This window comes from Pan troglodytes, chromosome 1, assembly GCF_028858775.2.
Source record: "Pan troglodytes isolate AG18354 chromosome 1, NHGRI_mPanTro3-v2.0_pri, whole genome shotgun sequence".
Lineage (NCBI taxonomy): Eukaryota > Metazoa > Chordata > Mammalia > Primates > Hominidae > Pan > Pan troglodytes.
Genome location: NC_072398.2, coordinates 117,236,975 through 117,253,798, shown reverse-complemented (window position 1 = coordinate 117,253,798; position 16,824 = coordinate 117,236,975). Strand labels below are relative to the sequence as shown.

At 38.4% G+C, this 16,824-nt stretch overlaps 1 protein-coding gene across 7 annotated transcripts in view; it reads left to right on the top strand.

The window, feature by feature from the left end:
- Nucleotides 1–16,824, top strand: part of NOTCH2 (notch receptor 2) — a 226,060-nt gene that overhangs the window by 38,588 nt on the left and 170,648 nt on the right. For all 7 annotated transcript variants that reach the window (XM_063815783.1, XM_054668958.2, XM_054668954.2 and 4 more), the window contains one exon: nt 4,803–4,884. In XM_063815783.1, coding sequence (XP_063671853.1) covers nt 4,803–4,884 — 82 coding nt within the window. The remainder of the gene's footprint in view (nt 1–4,802; nt 4,885–16,824) is intronic.

Genomic DNA, 16,824 nt, shown 5'->3' with positions numbered 1-16,824 from the left:
TGCCTGGGGTGCTCTTCCCTCATATCTTCATGACACTTGTTCATTTACATTGTAGCTCAAAGCATACCTCCTCAGGGAGGCCTTTCCTAGACACTATTTGAGGTACACTCCTGCACCCCCAGCCTTCATGATTGCTTTTTATACATTACTGGGTTTTGTTTCCAATGGAACTTATCGCTTATTACTGTCCAAAATTATTTTATTTATTAATTTTTTAGCCACCTTTCTCTTATAGAAATAAGGTTCCTGAGGACAGGGAGTTTATTCTGTATACTACGGTATCCCTGACATCAGGGCTTGTGCCTGCCGATAGTAGATGCTTTCCAAATATGTTCTGAATATTAGATAGCTAGTTCCCAAATGCACTGCACTGAAAGTGTATGAAAATTGGAAATTGGCTTCTAGATTTTTGTATTATATTGCCAAATGATGGAGTGATGAGATTGAAATCTACTACTTCTTTTTGCCATTTTTTTTTTTTTTTTTGGTGGAGTAGAGGAGGGCCTGCACAAACAGCAGATACACACACAGTAAATAAGATTTATTTCAGCCAGCGAGTATTTATTGACATGAAAATTGGGGTTAAATGTGACTCTTTGTGAGTGACTAGTTTCTTGGAGTCTATTAAAGCATCAGTTTAAACATCAATTCTCTATGGTATGATTAATGTTTCTTTTTTTACTTTATAAGCATGAAGCTGCCTTCAATTTTATTGTTAAATTTAAGTGTTTTACATTGGAAAAAAGTAAATTGAATTTTGAAATGAGGTCTGTCCCGGTCTCACTTTCATGGCTTCAGGTTTTCAAAGTTTTAATTTCTCTTTGTATGGAAGATAATTATAGTATTCATTTTTGCTCCTGAGTAAAGCCACGAGTCTCAAGATTATTTTTCTTTTTTAAAAATTAGAATTGTCAAGTTATAGTTGTATACATTTATAGGGTACAAAGTGATGTTATAATTTGCTAATACAATGTAGAACAATTAAAAGGTAGTTAGTGTATCCTTCATCTCAAATATTTAACATTTTTTGAAATTTACTCTCTTAGCAATTTTGAAATGTACAATACCCTATTATTAACTATATTCACCACACTATGCAATATATCTCAAACATATACAAAAAAATTCTTCTTGTGTAACTGTAGCTTTTTGTACCCATTGATCATCAGGCCCATAGCTTCCGTAACCACCATTTTCCTCTCTGCTTCTATGATTTTGATGGTTTTCAATTCTACATATAAGTGAGAACATGCTGTATTTGTCTTCCTGTGCCTTATTTCACTTAGCATAATGTTCTCCAATTCTATCCATGTTGTCTCAAATGACAGAATTTATATTTAAAGGTTGAATAGTATTCCATTGTATATATCTACCACAGCTTTTTTTTTTTTTTTTTTTTTGAGATGGAGTCTCTCTCTGTCACTCAGGCTGGAGTGCAGTGGAGCAATCTCAGCTCAGTGCAACCTCTGCCCCCCAGGTTCAAGTGATTCTCCTGCCTCAGCCTCCTGAGTAGCTGCGATTACTGGCATGCTGTAATTTTTGTACTTTTAGTAGAGATGGGGTTTCATCATCTTGGCCAGGCTGGTCTTGAACTCCTGACCTCGTGATCCACCCGCCTCAGCCGCCCAAAATGCTGGGATTATAGGCGTAAGCCACTGTGACCGGCCTATCTACCACCTTTTATTTATCCATTCATCTGTTGGTGGACACTTCCATAACTTGGTATGGGTGTACAGACATCTTTTCAATAAACTGATTTAAAATATTTGGGGTAAATACGCAGCAGTGGGATTACCAGATCATGTGGTGATTCTATTTTCAGTTTTTTGAGGAACGTCTGCACTGTTTTTCACAATGGTTGTACTAATTTACATTCCCATTAACAGAGTAGAAGGGTTCCATTTCTCCACATCCTGTTTATTCAGACGATATGTTATCATCTAAATCATCTAAGACCTCTATATTATATAGCTTTTGAGTATTTTTAAAAGTGGACACTCAAGCGTTCATATAGTCATAGTCAGTGTGTGGTTCCTCAGACCTGTGGTATCAACATCACCTGGGAATTTGTTAGGAATGCAGATTCCCAGGCTCCCTGCGGACTTAGTCAGAAATTGTGGGGGTCGAGTCTAACACTCTTTTTTAAAAAGCCCTCCAAGTGATTCCAATGCTTACTAAAGTTTGAGAACTGTGGCTCAGTAAATGCTAAAGGTTCAAGGTAGCATGATCCCACACATCAGCCAAGTGGCATTAATTATTAGCCTGGTAAGCCCACCTTCTTTTCAGTCACTGAGTTTGATTGGTTCACTAAGGCTAGGCTGTAAAGTTATTTGCTAGATTGATTGCTACATATTGACTTTGGGTTGTTTGTATTTCTCTGAACCTGTCACTGTAATGATTTGTCAGGACACTTAATAGGAACAGGCCGTGATTTTTGCACCCATGGCATTCTGAGTCATGGGTGGCTGGGTCATTATGTACTCCAGGTTTCTTCAGGCACTGGGCATGCCATTCATGTACTTATAAGGAGGGAGCTGTCGCTGGTGGATCACAGGGAACCTTTAGGGACATTTAGTTCGCTCTCAGCTTGGTACAGGTAGGGAAATTGAGACCCCATGAAGTTGTGCTTTGCTTGCAGTTAGGGGTACAGACAGGATTTCAGGTCTCCTGAGTCCCTCCACTGCACCAGGATTCCTGCAGGGGGACAGAGCTACAGCTTTTTCTGTGCCTACAGGACATTCCTTTCCTACTGTGAGGGTTTTATTTATTTATTATTTTATTTAAAGAAAAAAAGTAAATAGAAAAAACCCCGGAAGTTCTCACTGAAACTAATAAAAGTGTCTAAAGAGAATGAAAAAATCAGTTTGAGAACTTTGGTATGGAGGAAATAACCTGACATTAACTGTTGTAATTATAGTTGTTGCATTGGGCTTATCAGTGTGGGAAGAGGGAGCATTTGAGCCTTACAGGGAAGTGGGATATGGACAACAAGATGACCCTCTTCCTGAATTTGCCTGTTTGGGCCTGCAGCCTGGTGACTCTTTGTGTGATCCCAACAGCTGTCACAGAGATGGGTTGGACTTTTACTGAGACCTGGGTCCTAGGCCCAGCACTGCCACCAGCTAGTGGTGCGATGCCCCATAAAGAGGCCACTTATTCTCTCTGGCCTCTACTATTGGTAAATGGGCATAATAATATCCACCCTGCCAATCCTGAGAAATTTCAGGTAGTGGGAAGCAGTGTATCTTGGTGGTTAAGAGCATAGTCTCTGGATTCAAATTCTGGCTTTCTAACTCACTGGCATGGCAGTAGGCAGGCCACTTATCCTCCCTGTTTTCTCACCTGAGAATGGGTATAATGAAATTTACTTCTAAGGGTTGTTGTGAAGATTGAATTAGTTAGCTAATTTATGTAAAGTACTTAGGATAGTGCCTGGTATTTAGTAAGTTCTATGTGTTAGCCTATTATTATTACTATTACCATTTAAAAATATTGTTTCAAGGATGGGATGCATTTTCTGTAAACATGTTCTCAAATGATTCTACTACTGGATACAATACTGGGCTTTTATGCAGTAATTGTTGGTGGAGGAGTTGTTCTGACATCCAGCTTGCACCTGGGCTACTGGTTTCGTGGCCAGGGATGGCCAGGCCTGGCGTCTCTGATCTTGCACAATTTATGCATAGAGTGGTGTGGTTAGAGGAAACTTGGAGGGGGGAACTGCTCAGTTTTGCTTTCAGGTATTTATACATTAACTATCATAAGAGATGGACATCTTAATAACTTCCAAGAAAGAGTTCATGAGCTTCAATTTGATATTTATTGTTTGACTAGGTTTCTTTCTGTCTTACCTTTCCAGTTGTTAGGGTTCTTGATATGTATTTTGGTGATGAAAATTTCAACTCTAAAAGCTAAACAATCAAGATATTGTAATTATCCAGCAAGTGATTGGCAGATTTCGAGTAGACTTCTTCCATTCTCGGCTGAAATGAATGAAAATGTCTACTATTGCTGTTGTTTTTGTTCTTTTCTCTGAAAAGTCTGTTTTTGGGAGGGCCTCAGATGGTAAAGTGCCTTTTTATTGTCTCTTAAAGGGAATGGGGGAATCAACAGTTTGAGAATTTTTGTTCTATCTGTATGTATAAAATTGCCTTCTCCTTTTATTTCTTTTGATACTCTCTCTGCAGTCTCTATTCATGATCTACTCCCCATCTTTTTATGGGCCCCTTAAAGCTAGAGATTATGTTTATTCGTTTATTTATGTATTCCATTTCTCCTTTTTTCTGGATCCTAATTTTGTGCCTGGTGCATACTAGGCTCTCAATTTTAGTTTGTCGAATTACTGTTATTGCTGTTTCTGATTACTTCTTAAAACTTCACCTGAAGGCTAAGTAATTCATCAGTATAATGGTGATCTATTATTTATCTAACATTTTCCTAAACACTCATTGATGAATCCTTGTAATACTCATCTGAAGTATCTAAATCCCAAGATGATGTGTCATGTCATAGATGGTATGGCTTTAATTTTTAATTGGGAGATGGAGATGTAACAGCTGGAGATACTGAAACACAGAGAAATAAGAACATCATTCAAGACCACAAACGTGGTTATTGTTGGAAGATAGTTTTGGGATGGGCTTCTGTGCTAGAAGCCAAAACATAAAAAACTGATTAAAACTCTAAAAAGAAACCCAGATTAGGTGGGAATGAATGCTGATCTGGATTGGATTACACTTCTTTGGTGTCTGAGGGTTATGATTAGTGACTTACTTCTAATGTGCATTTGTTTTTATTTTTAGCATTGCAGTGTCGAGATGGCTATGAACCCTGTGTAAATGAAGGAATGTGTGTTACCTACCACAATGGCACAGGATACTGCAAGTAAGTTTTTCTCTTCATATATTTTCTTTTTGCGATAGAACACTGAACAAGATTTGATTCTACTCCTCTATTTTTAATGCTTCTGTGGAATGTTACTGGTTCTTGAGCTTTCCTGGTACAGATTTTGGTTGGGGGTGAGGATGGAAGGATGTGGATGCCAGATAATTGGCTAATAAGAACTTCTTACTATCTTACTGTTATCTTTCTCACTATGAAAAAGACTTTTCAGTGAGTGGCTAGTTAATGTATATGGGGTAGACCAGGCATGGTGGCTCATGCTGGTAATCCCAGCACTTCAGGAGTCTGAGTTGGGCAAATCACGAGGTCAGGAGTTCAAGACCAGCCTGGCCAACATAGTAAAACCCTATCTCTACTAAAAATACAAAAATTAGCCGGGTGTGGTGGCACATGCCTGGAGTCCCAGCTACTCGGGAGGCTGAGGCAGGAGAATGACTTGAACCCAGGAGGCGGAGGTTGCAGTGAGCTGAGACCACATCATTGCACTCTAGCCTGGGTGACAGAGCAAGACTCCGTCTCAAAAAGAAATTAAAAAAAATATAAAAAAATATATATTAGATTCCCTTGTGTTTTTCAGATTAAGGCATACTCTTAGAGTCTCCCCTTAACATGTTACCTATTATCTTGTTTTTAAGTAAAACCAAATAGATATCAACTTTAATATTCAGCCCAGTATATGTGAATATTATATTCATATTTTTTTCTAGTGTAAAAAATCTAATTCTGAAAGTGAGACAGTGAGAGAGGAAGATGTGTGCATATGTGTAGATTGAGGGGGAGCAGGGGCTTTGGGTGTGTATTATTATATGGGGATAAAAGAGTAAGGATGAAGGAAAATGTAGGCTAGTTCTTGGCTTAAGAGCATTTTTTTTTCCTTTTTCTCCAACCATCTACTCTAGCCAAGACGTTTTGTTTGTTTGAGGAAGGCTGTGAGATAATTTCATAACAGCTTTTCTAGGTTTCCTGCAAATAATTTTTTTTTTCTGCCTCAATTGAAAATTTTTAAGAGGAATATGTATCCATTCTGTTTATTTCAGGGAAGATGCTGGAGAAATAAAATTTGGTAATATGAAATTTCTCTCCTTTTCCTTCATTTTTGTGAGGAGTAGTTCTTCTTTGCTTTGGTGGAGGTACTTGCTTAGTAAGCATTTTAAGTGAGTTTATCCAACACATTTGTATTTCTTACCAGGAATGTAATTACAACTTTTTTCCAGTGAGATCTGTTCTGACACCAGGATTTAGTTTTTTAATGTTATAAACAAGATTTTTTTTTTCAAGTCAGAAATAATTTTCTTCACTAAAGTGAAAATATTTTAAGCTGTGATGACAGTAAAGCTTAACAATAGGTTGTTTGGATTGGAATAAAGATAACATTGGAAATAAAGGTTTTATGTAGCTTATTATGGGCTGCTCATTTAGTTTTTCTAGCTGGGGGGGAAAAAAAAACATGTGGTGCATTCTCCTCTAAGAATGGAGATACAACTGGAGATAATAAGGGAGGGAACTTAATACCTTAGAGTAAGCCACTGAAATCTTGTTTAGTCTTTTTGTGGCATTTGGTGCCTTAGTTGCTTGCTTTATTCTGTTATGCAACTCTTGTGGTAGTTAACCCCATTGCATTATGGTCATTTGTTGATGTGTTTCTTTTGCTAGAATGTAAGGTCTTAGTCTTACGCATTTTTTGCATAGTTAATGCCTAGTACAGTGCCTGGTGTAGTTATTGTTCAGCAATGTGTTTCTTAAACTAAAAGGTGCTAAGTAGATACCATCATGCACATGTTTCTTATCTATTTATGTTAAATAAGAAGACACTGGTTCTCTCCTTTAAAAATTTCAGTGTGGTGATTCCTCAAGGATCTAGAACCAGAAATACCATTTGGCCCAGCAATCCCATTACTGAGTATATACCCAAAGGATTATAAATCATTCTACTATAAGGACACATGCACATGTGTGTTTACTGCAGCACTATTTACAGTAGGAAAGACTTGGAACCAACCCAAATGCCCAACGGTGATAGACTGGATAAAGAAAATGTGGCATGTATACACGATGGAATACTATGCAGCCATAAAAAAGAATGAGTTCATGTCCTTTGCAGGGACATGGATGAAGCTGGAAGCCATCATTCTCAGCAAACTAACACAGGAACAGAAAACCAAACACGGCATGTTCTCACTCATAAGTGGGAGTTGAACAATGAGAACACATGGACACAGGGAGGGGAACATCACACACTGGGGCCTGTCGGGGTGGGGGGAAAGGGGAGGGAGAGCATTAGGATGAATACCTAATGCACGTGGGGCTTAAAACCTGGATGACGGGTTGATAGGTGCAGCAAACCACCATGGCACATGTATACCTATGAAACAAACCTGCACATTCTGCACATGTATCCCAAAACTTAAAAGTAAAATTTAAAAAATTTTTATTTACTTCACATAGCATTCAGGGTGGTAATACCATACAGAGAGGCAAATTGGTTCTATTTGAAGATCATTCAACTTGGTGACTTATATATGGAGAATTTCAAATATGTTCTAAGTGTTCGCCTATATATTTTTGGTCTGACATGGGGAGAGAAGGTTTCTAGGGGAGACTAATCTCTGAGCACTTACCAGGAGAGGACACCTAAGGGTCACTGTTGGGAAGAAGTCCAATAGTTCTTTGTTGGACTGTTGGGCTGCTAGTCTCATACTCTCCAACCAAGGTTGGAGACCATCCTGGCTAACACGGTGAAATCCCATCTCTACTAAAAATGCAAAAAATTAGCTGGGCGTGGTGGCACGCACCTGTAATCCCAGTTACTCGGGAGGCTGAGGCAGGAGAATGGCCTGAACCCAGGAGGCGGAGCTTGCAGTGAGCCAAGATTGCACCACTGCACTCCAGCCTGAGCGACAGAGCGAGACTGTGTCTCCAAAAAAAAAAAAAAAAGAAAATGGAGCTGCCTAAATTCTGTCCCTGGCTACTTGTTAATTGTTGATAGGATGGAATGCTTATGGATACAGTTCTGGGTATGTCCCTCAGATGTCTTTCCTGTTTTGAGGGAAACAAACTCCTTGAGAGAGAGTAAGAAAAAATTTGGTGAGGCCATCCTTTTGGGAGACCAAGATGAACAACAAAACTTATATAAAGAGAATGATTCCCTACCTCAGCAAAAGTAATATTAGCATATTTAGGAGTGGCAGGGTCAACATAAGTGGACAAAGAAAAAGCAAGAACAGTATCAAGGCAGCCAGGTCAATCATTCTACAGTGCTTTGCCAGCCTCCACAGAATTTTAAGCAAAATTTTATGCAAAAATAATGTGTACCTAGCAGAGCTTTCAGTGTATTTTCACCAACCTTACCTTTTTTTCTGTGGAGAAAGAAGATGATCTAGCTTGTTCAGTAAATATTATTTTCACAAATAGAAAATAAATATTAAAACACTTAGAAGATTTATAAAAATTCTATCAGGCATGCAGGGCATGTGATTATCTTTTTATTCATGAGATTGCTTAGTGGATTAAGAAAAGAAAGTTGAAGCCAAATTCCTTTTACAGGGCCAGCGTGGGGGTGAGTGGTGAGTGGTGGGATGGGAACTGGTAGAAAGTGTTTTAAAATAGAAGGAATCTGACTATCTGTTTAGACAGCATAATGCTACTGATTCAGCTAAAATATAATGATTGTTTATAGAAATTATAAAAATCCTTGATAAGATCACATTGACAGATGAAGATAACTACTTTTGAAGATTAGTTTTGTACTCAGCTCAACTGTTTTTTCTCACTGTTAGGAGCCTAAGTACCCTATCAGTCTGTGATTAGATTTTGATGCCAGATTAGGAGAACTTGTATAATCTTGCATAAAACTCAATTATTGCTGTTAAATAACTACTGTCAAATCTTAATAAAGCCCTCTCACTACAGGGAGATAAGATATTTTATTCTTTCCCTTGTCCTACTGGGAGGTGTAAATATGTAATTAAATTTGATGTCATTAATCACTTTCAAGTTGTTTGCTTCAGACTTTCAAATATAAACCATTCTAAATCCCAATTTGATTAAAGATCATGGACAACTCAAGTTCACTAGGATTCTGGGGGTAGGTTAGGTTATGATTTGTATAATTGACAAAATATGTATTTTAAGGACATTTATTGTAGTTATTTAAAATCTTCGTCTGCTGGTTCTTAACATCTGGGTTGTCTATGGATGTGTTTCTGTTTCTATCAACTGCTCCTTCTTTGGACCATGGGTATGACTTCCCTTTACTTTACACAAGTATGGTAGTTTTACATTACTTACTGGACATTGTGGGTGACAGATTTTAAAGTATATCTCCCACTAAAGAATGTTGAATTTTGTCAAGATTGGCAGATCATCTTGATCCTATGGATGCTAGGTTTTAGGACACGTTAGGGTGGGCCTACTTCTGTTCTGCCCTTAGTCCAATGACACAAATCTTAGTCATGGGTTAGGGCTCTTATTCCCAAGATGTGACCCTTCTAGGGGTTCAGTGGAAAGTGTGAGGGGCCTACCAAGCCCTGAGGTGTTCATTAAGCCCCTCTAAGGCAGAACTTGTCCTCCCAGCCCCAGGAGCCTTCTGCTCAGTCTTCAGCCGTCCAGCTCTTACTTTCTCTTGGGTTTCTGAATCTTATCTTGCTCATGCATAGTCAGGAATTATTTAAGGATTTGAGCAGAGTTGTATGCATACTTTGAAGCTACCCACTCTGTGGTTCTGTCTTTTCCAGGAATTTTTCTCCTCATATTCTAGCTGCTGTGACAGCTCCAGATACCTCTGACTCCTCAGTATCGCAGGACTTCCGTTTTCTGCTTGCACACTCTTCCTCTTCTGCTGCATGAACTGGGGTGTACCTTCACGATAAAAAAAAAACAAAACAAAACTGTAAATGTGGGTTTCATATAGTTTGCTTCACTTTTTCTGAGGCTTATATCCCTTCTAGTTTATGCCTGCTTTCAGTGATTCTCCAGTGCCTTTGATATTTTGTCCAGAGCAAGAGGGCTAGTCTGATATAAGTTACTCTGCAATTATTTTTAATGATGAAAATTGGAAATATAAAGGGACCTTTCAGAATTTCATACATACCACTTGGTAAATACCTAACATAGTGTTTGTAAAACAGCAGAAAGTCACCGTGAGTTGTATACGTTCCTGTAGATGGGTGCTTGCATTTGAGAATGTCCACTTTTTGCTAAAGTGCTGATCTAAAAACTACACTTTAAGGTAAATTATTATAAATATAAAGTGTTATAAAATATAACTTTGTGTCACATTTTGTCTAAAACTTGTCTGCTAGCTGTAATAAACATTAAACATTAACAGCTAACAATTTTCCTTGCCAGGATTAGGCAGTCATGTTGGTGGTCCAGATTTCCTGAATCCATCCAAGAAAAACTAGAGCCATTGCCTTCTTTGTCTTCTTGGTAAATGTCTGTATAGTAAGTAGAGAGTAGAGACACTCATAATCCCTTAGAACTTAGCTTTTTATGGAGGATGCATTCGCAATGTTTCTGTTGTGGTGCTTCTCCCCCAAAAAGGCATTTTCAGAAGTCATGGCTGACTCAGCATTTCCCCCTTTCCTTCACCTTCTTGTGAGTGCATTCAGGGAGGCACAGGGGCATTGTCAGATCAAAGAAATAGACAGGGAAAAATATCAACTGTTAAATTACTTTCTCTTTCTTCTCAGCTGAAACTGGTTCTGCCAGCCTAGTTCCTTCAAGTACGGTGCCTATTTAGCTGAACATTGTGTATATAGTTTTTCTGGAAAATGATAGCAGAAGCTTGGCCAGTTTTCCATAGTTCATTTATCTTTTTAACATAAAACAAAGAATGCTGTTTTTTTGGCTCATTAAATACCTTTCATAGAGTAATCTTTTCTTAAAATGTAATATGTTCAGGTTTTATTAATTCAAGAGTTATTTATTGCATGCTATTTATGCATACCACATATAACAGATAACTCAAGTCTGTGGTAGTAGTTGCAGTTAATCAATATTGTTATCATATTATTTCACACTTCTTTGGGAAGTCATAAAATAATTACCAGTTCATTAACTTGGGCTTCTTAGAGAGGTTCAGAGTAAAGCCAAGTATGAAAAAAACTGACTGTAATGTGGCCTTCTGTACAGGGGCCGCCAGTGAATGGCAGGGCTGGGACCATGGTGAGGCAAGTAAGGCACAGGCCTCTCTTGTGAAATTTAAGAGAGTGCCAAAAAACTCACTAATCAAAATAATGTTTGTATGTAGTTGTTCAAAAAATCAAAATTAATGCAAAATAAGTTGAAAATTATCAAAATTTTAAATAAGGAGATCAGTACTACTGATTTTTTCTTTTGCCTTATGACCTAGTATGGTTCAGCCTGCACTGGTGAGTGGAGTAAGGGTCCTGGAAGATCCTTGACTGGTGACATGAAGAGGACATAGTTTTTTGTTGTTGTTGTTTTTTGAGACAGAGTCTCGCTCTGTGGCCCAGGCTGGAGTGCAGTGGCGCTTTCTTGGCTCACTGCAAGCTCCGCCTCCCGGATTCATGCCATTCTCCTGCCTCAGCCTCTCAAGTAGCCGGGACTACAAGCGCCCACCACCACGCCCGGCTAATTTTTTGTATTTTTAGTAGAGACGGGGTTTCACTGTGTTAGCCAGGTTGGTCTCTATCTCCTGACCTCATGATCTGCCCGCCTCGGCCTCCCAAAGTGCTGGGATTACAGGCATGAGCCACCACGCCCAGCCGAGGACATAGGTTTTTTTATGCCAGATAGACTTAAGTTTGAGTCCTGATTCCTATTAACAATTGGATCTTTGGCAAGTTAAAGTCTATAATGCTAGCTAACATTATTGCATATTAGGGTCTGTTCTCAAGTAGTTTACATGTATTTACTTTAGTCCTCATGTGAGAGAGAGACTATATGGAAGCTAAGAGAAGTTAAATAATTCACTCAAGATCCCATCACTCTGTAGCTAACCTGAGATATACTCGTGGAAAATGTACTGTCACCTTGAGTCTCAGTTTGCCTGTCAATAAAATGGGACAGAATTACCTGTTTTAAGTTGGTAGTTCAAATGGAACCTTCTGAAAAGGAAGTGTGGAACATTTGAAAGTATACAAAAAGGGGACTTTTCAGATCAGGAATATGATTAAAACACTGCTTTATGTAATTTCTAAATTTAAAGACAGTAGCATTAGGTAGGCCTGAGTACCTCATATCATTCTAGAACACTAAATCTGCATATAGTTACATGAGTGTACATGGGCCAGGTTTGGTGAATACTGCATTTCTGAGAAATGGCCTTTAACATGAAAGCTGAATGTAATAACTGTGGATGAAATAGAAGAAGAGGGCAGTGAAGGTGGGGATAGAGGATATTGTCTATTAAAGTGTGCTTCAGTAGAGAGAACTAATTTGAAACTTCTCCTTTCTTTTTACTAATGGAACAGGAGCAAGTCCAGACAGATTTATGCAGTTGTGAAATTGAGACAGGTTAAATTCAGTGATTTTTGATAAATGTTGTTGCCAGCACAAAAGTCACAAGTTGTTGAATATGGCACCTTACATTTGCATAGTGAGTTACAGATGCATATGAGTATGTCCTTTGAGGCTTTTCCTTGTATTAGGACTTGAGATCTGGACCCTTTAACAGTACCATTCCTAAGTGATTCTTATTAATACTTATGTCCTGTTAAAATCCTTTATCAAATATGATGTTTCCCTAAGGGGTCTTTTGTAAAGGAAGTCTTGGTTACTAGCATCTCCATCTGTGGCCCAGGCTTGAGTGCAGTAGAGCAATCATGGATCACTGCAGCCTCCACCTCCTAGGCTCAAGCCATCCATCCTCCTGCCTCAGTCTCCCATTTTTAAAGCTTTTTATAGAGACACAGTCTCACATGTTGCTCAGGCTGGTCTCGAATTCCTGGGCTCAAGTGATCCTCCCACTTCTGCCTCCCAAAGGGCTGGAATTACAGGCCTGAACCACTGTGCCTGGCCAGTTAGTAGCTTCTTAACACATAGCAACATAATTTCCATACTATTTTCAACTAATTTTTATTCTTTCAGTTGGGACCTTTATGTATTTCAGTGTTCAGTGAAGAAGTAGGAGAATCTGGTTCTTAGGCTCTGCCTATATCCTTTTACCTGTCTTGGGTAACTGCCAAGAAATTAAATCAACAAATTTTGGCCTGCAATCTGGCATTAATAGATGTGAATTTAGCTAGGTTTCTTTCAACACAGTCTCCAGGTCAATCGTAATCTTATGTGAAGTTTCTTATTCAGGCATGTCTCATTAGCACCATTAATTTCACACAGGAATTCTTTTTTTCTCCCTTTTTTTGTGACTAAGCAAAATGAGAAATATTTCTCTTTCAGAATATGGAGAGGCTTAATTAAATTCTTTAATTTTGTCTACATCTGCCCTTATGAATGATAGCAAAGGAATGGGGGATATCAGAATATGAGAAAAAGTAATCATCTAAAAATTTCCAAGCACTTTAAAATGTGTTCAGCTAGCATAAATATGTGGGTGTGATAGAGGTTTTCATTAGGCCTCCTCTCAACATACAGTAGTTAGGAATGAAGTTTAGTTTCTCTCCATCCTCCTGTCATATGTGTGTATGCACACACGTGTGCATATGTGACTGTGTTATGCATTTTGTTTTCATATTTCTTTTAGTTGAGTTTTACCTTACAACCCAATGTAAGGTTAATTAAAATTTCTATTGGATTTCCGCACATTTTCTAGATCCTATTTATTCACTGTCAGTGACCTTCACTAGCACTTAGTCCTTTGTGTCCAAAAATGTATTGCCAATTCTTAGACTCCATCAGCCTTCTCCTATGAAAAAGTAATGCAGTTAATTTCTGCTCGAAATGCTCTTCTCCTAAACAGTCTTCTACTTGATCTTTATGAAAAGAGTTTTATGAAAGAAAAGTGAAAATAAAGACTAAGAAAGGCATTATTTAAGTGATGGGTGATATTATTCAGCGAACACATTCAACTAGAGCATTCTATCCAGTTTTTTGCCTTCACGTAAATATGAGGAGAAAGGTAGGTGTTAATAAAAAAATAATCTGATTAGGATTTACGTAGAATGGTAGCATTTAGGGTATTAAATCTGTATAGATTCAGGTCATTTTCCTGCAGTCACTGTCTATAATCCTGTGTGCTGAACACTGAAAGTTAGATGGACTCTGAAGCACTATAGAATCCTCACTTTTCAAACAAAAGTTTAATTTTTATCACACTAGTATTTATTGAGCAGGCTACTATAACTGATCACTGTACTGGGTATTGTGAATAGACAGAAAAGCCCAAGAGGCCTGTGTTACCTGACTTCTTTATTCACAAGTATACGTACCCAGAGACTGTCTGACAGTGAATGCAGGTTCTCCTGCATAAGACATGGTGGCAGTCTTCTGAAGTCTTGCTGGGGAGATGAAGCATACAGAGATGTGTAAAATAAAACAGTTTGTAATATCCCAGTGTAGGGGCACAGATAATAACTATGGACACTCAGACAAAGGAACGAGTACTGTGGGACAAAAGAGTAAAATCAGAGTACTTTTGGTGCACTGCTTAGATCCTAAATCTTTGAATATTAGTGGTGCCTTAGAAGATGGATAGGTAGGAGAAGGGTGAGAGGAAGGGAGCTGAGGAGACTAGAAGGGACTGTTATTTCCTGGAATTATCATTACCAATTTCTTCATCATGTTTTCTTAATGACACAGTTTCAAACGTTTTCTTCATCTTGATTGCTGTCTTCTGTGTATATGCTGGTTTGTGTGAGGTTTTACTAAACCAGTATGTGGATTAATCTAGTTTCACAGTGACAGGTAAGTGATTTAGAAAATCATTCCTTTAGCACATGTTAACTTGAACGTTTGAAGGTAGAATGCCTAGAGTGAGGGTGAAGGAGAGGACCTGGGGACAGGAAGAGAGGGCAGCTGGGAGCAATTATGCTCCTTCCCTCAGACCTTTTTGGCCTTGACTCTTGATTCTTGTACTTCTACCAGACAGAGAGGCGGTAGGCTTGTGGCCATGTTTTGCGAGGAAAATCAGAATCTAAGAATCTCTAAGGCAAGAGCAAGAATGGATTGGGATAGGGGGAGTGATAGGAAAACAGAGGCACTAAGAAGAGGGTTGGTTTTCATGTACTGCATAGTTCATTCCCTTAGTTGAGAAATCAGGTATCTCAACCTCAGATATCTTCTGTCCAGCATATCGCTGGCCAGATCTGATTCATATGAGGGATCCAGAGTAAGGAAGCATCTGTTAGCCAAGTCTTTGGTTACCCCAAATTAGCTCAGGTCCTTTACTGCTTGTTTCCTCTGATTATATAGTACATATCCAAACCCTCAATTTTCCAGAATAAACTAGGTCTGCCTATTCTGTGTGGAAAACATTTGATGGTGGTTAAGATTCTCTTGCCTAGACGATGGTAGTGCCTTAGTCGTTTAACTGCCTGTCACTTTAAGATTTTGAAATACTGGTTCTCGTTGTGTAAGCCAGACACATCTTGAGGATATTTTACGGGGCAACTTGCCCTTTCTGAAACCTCAGTCATCCTGAAAAGTAACTCTGTACCTCCTTGACTTTAATTTTTCTGTCTTAATTCTATTTGTATACAATGTTTGTGGTGTCTGATTCTCTGTCTCGTATTGCTGAAACTCATGGCCTTGAATTTCTGGGTCACTCTTAAAAAATAGACATAACTTGATTACTAATGAAAAAGTGACTCACTTTCTTCCAGGCAAAGGCTGACACTGACTGTCACAGTTTGTGACAGAAGCAAACTCTCTAATTAGGAGACATCACCTGTTCTTTTCTAAATTTTATAAGAATTGATGATAGCATCATGAGATGGGAAGTGAGTAAGATAAGCGTTTATGCTTGTAGAGAGGATGCATAAAAATGAAATCTCGATAAAGTTCTATCTGAATTTACCTTTTTAAGTGGTTGATTCCCTGTGAGCTTAAATTTAGTGCTTCTCTTCCCAGACCGTTGTCTTACATACACACTTCAGTCAGTTTTAGCCTTGTATAACTAATCAGCAGGTCAGATTCCATAGAGGCTGAAATACCTACCACCATTCTATGCTCAAGAAAACAGGCTCTCATGTTGGCCAGTTGTTTGGGATAGAAGATGGTTAGACCTTTCTATCCCTTTTAAACACAAGATTCTTTTTCATTCCCCTTATCTTGTTTAAATATATTGTTCCTTCTCTTTGGTTATTCTTTGCTTTCTTATGCATCTGTGAGGGGCTAGCTGAAAGTGTGAGTTGTGGAACAATTCATTTACATAAGTGTATATTGAATTATCTGTGCACCTAGAGGGTGATGGGCACTGCGAGGGATATTAAAAAAGAGACACAGTACAGTTCTTACCCTAGGATCCCCTGTTTGGAGTGGGACAGTGGTCAAGACATATACAACCACAAACACCCAAACATGAACATAAGCAAGCATCATTACATCCTTGGGTGGTATTGCCAAGGGACTTCAAAGGCCAAGATTATAGAGTCATCACACTTAGGAGGTCAAAGGGACTTTGGAAAGCACCTTTGTCACTCATTTTGTTTTATAAGTGAGGAGGCTGAGGTGTAATACAGCTAACTGAATTAGCCTTTATTACATAACTCATTAGAATGTAGACTGGGACTAAGAGCTGTTTCTCCAGATCCCATTAGGCAATCTAAAGATTCTGCACTATTTCTTTTTCATTTTTGGTATCCAAATAGGTACAGTTGTTTTTGATCTAGAAAAATCCTTTTAGACTAAACAGTAAGCTTTTTAAATTACTCTGCTTTTAGATATTTTTTGGACTTCAGAACTTTGAAGGTGGTCATCCACCAACATTGGGGAATGGAAAGAAGGCTCCAAACTTTTCTTTCTAGAGATCTTCTTTAATTTTCAATGGCAGTCACTACAGAA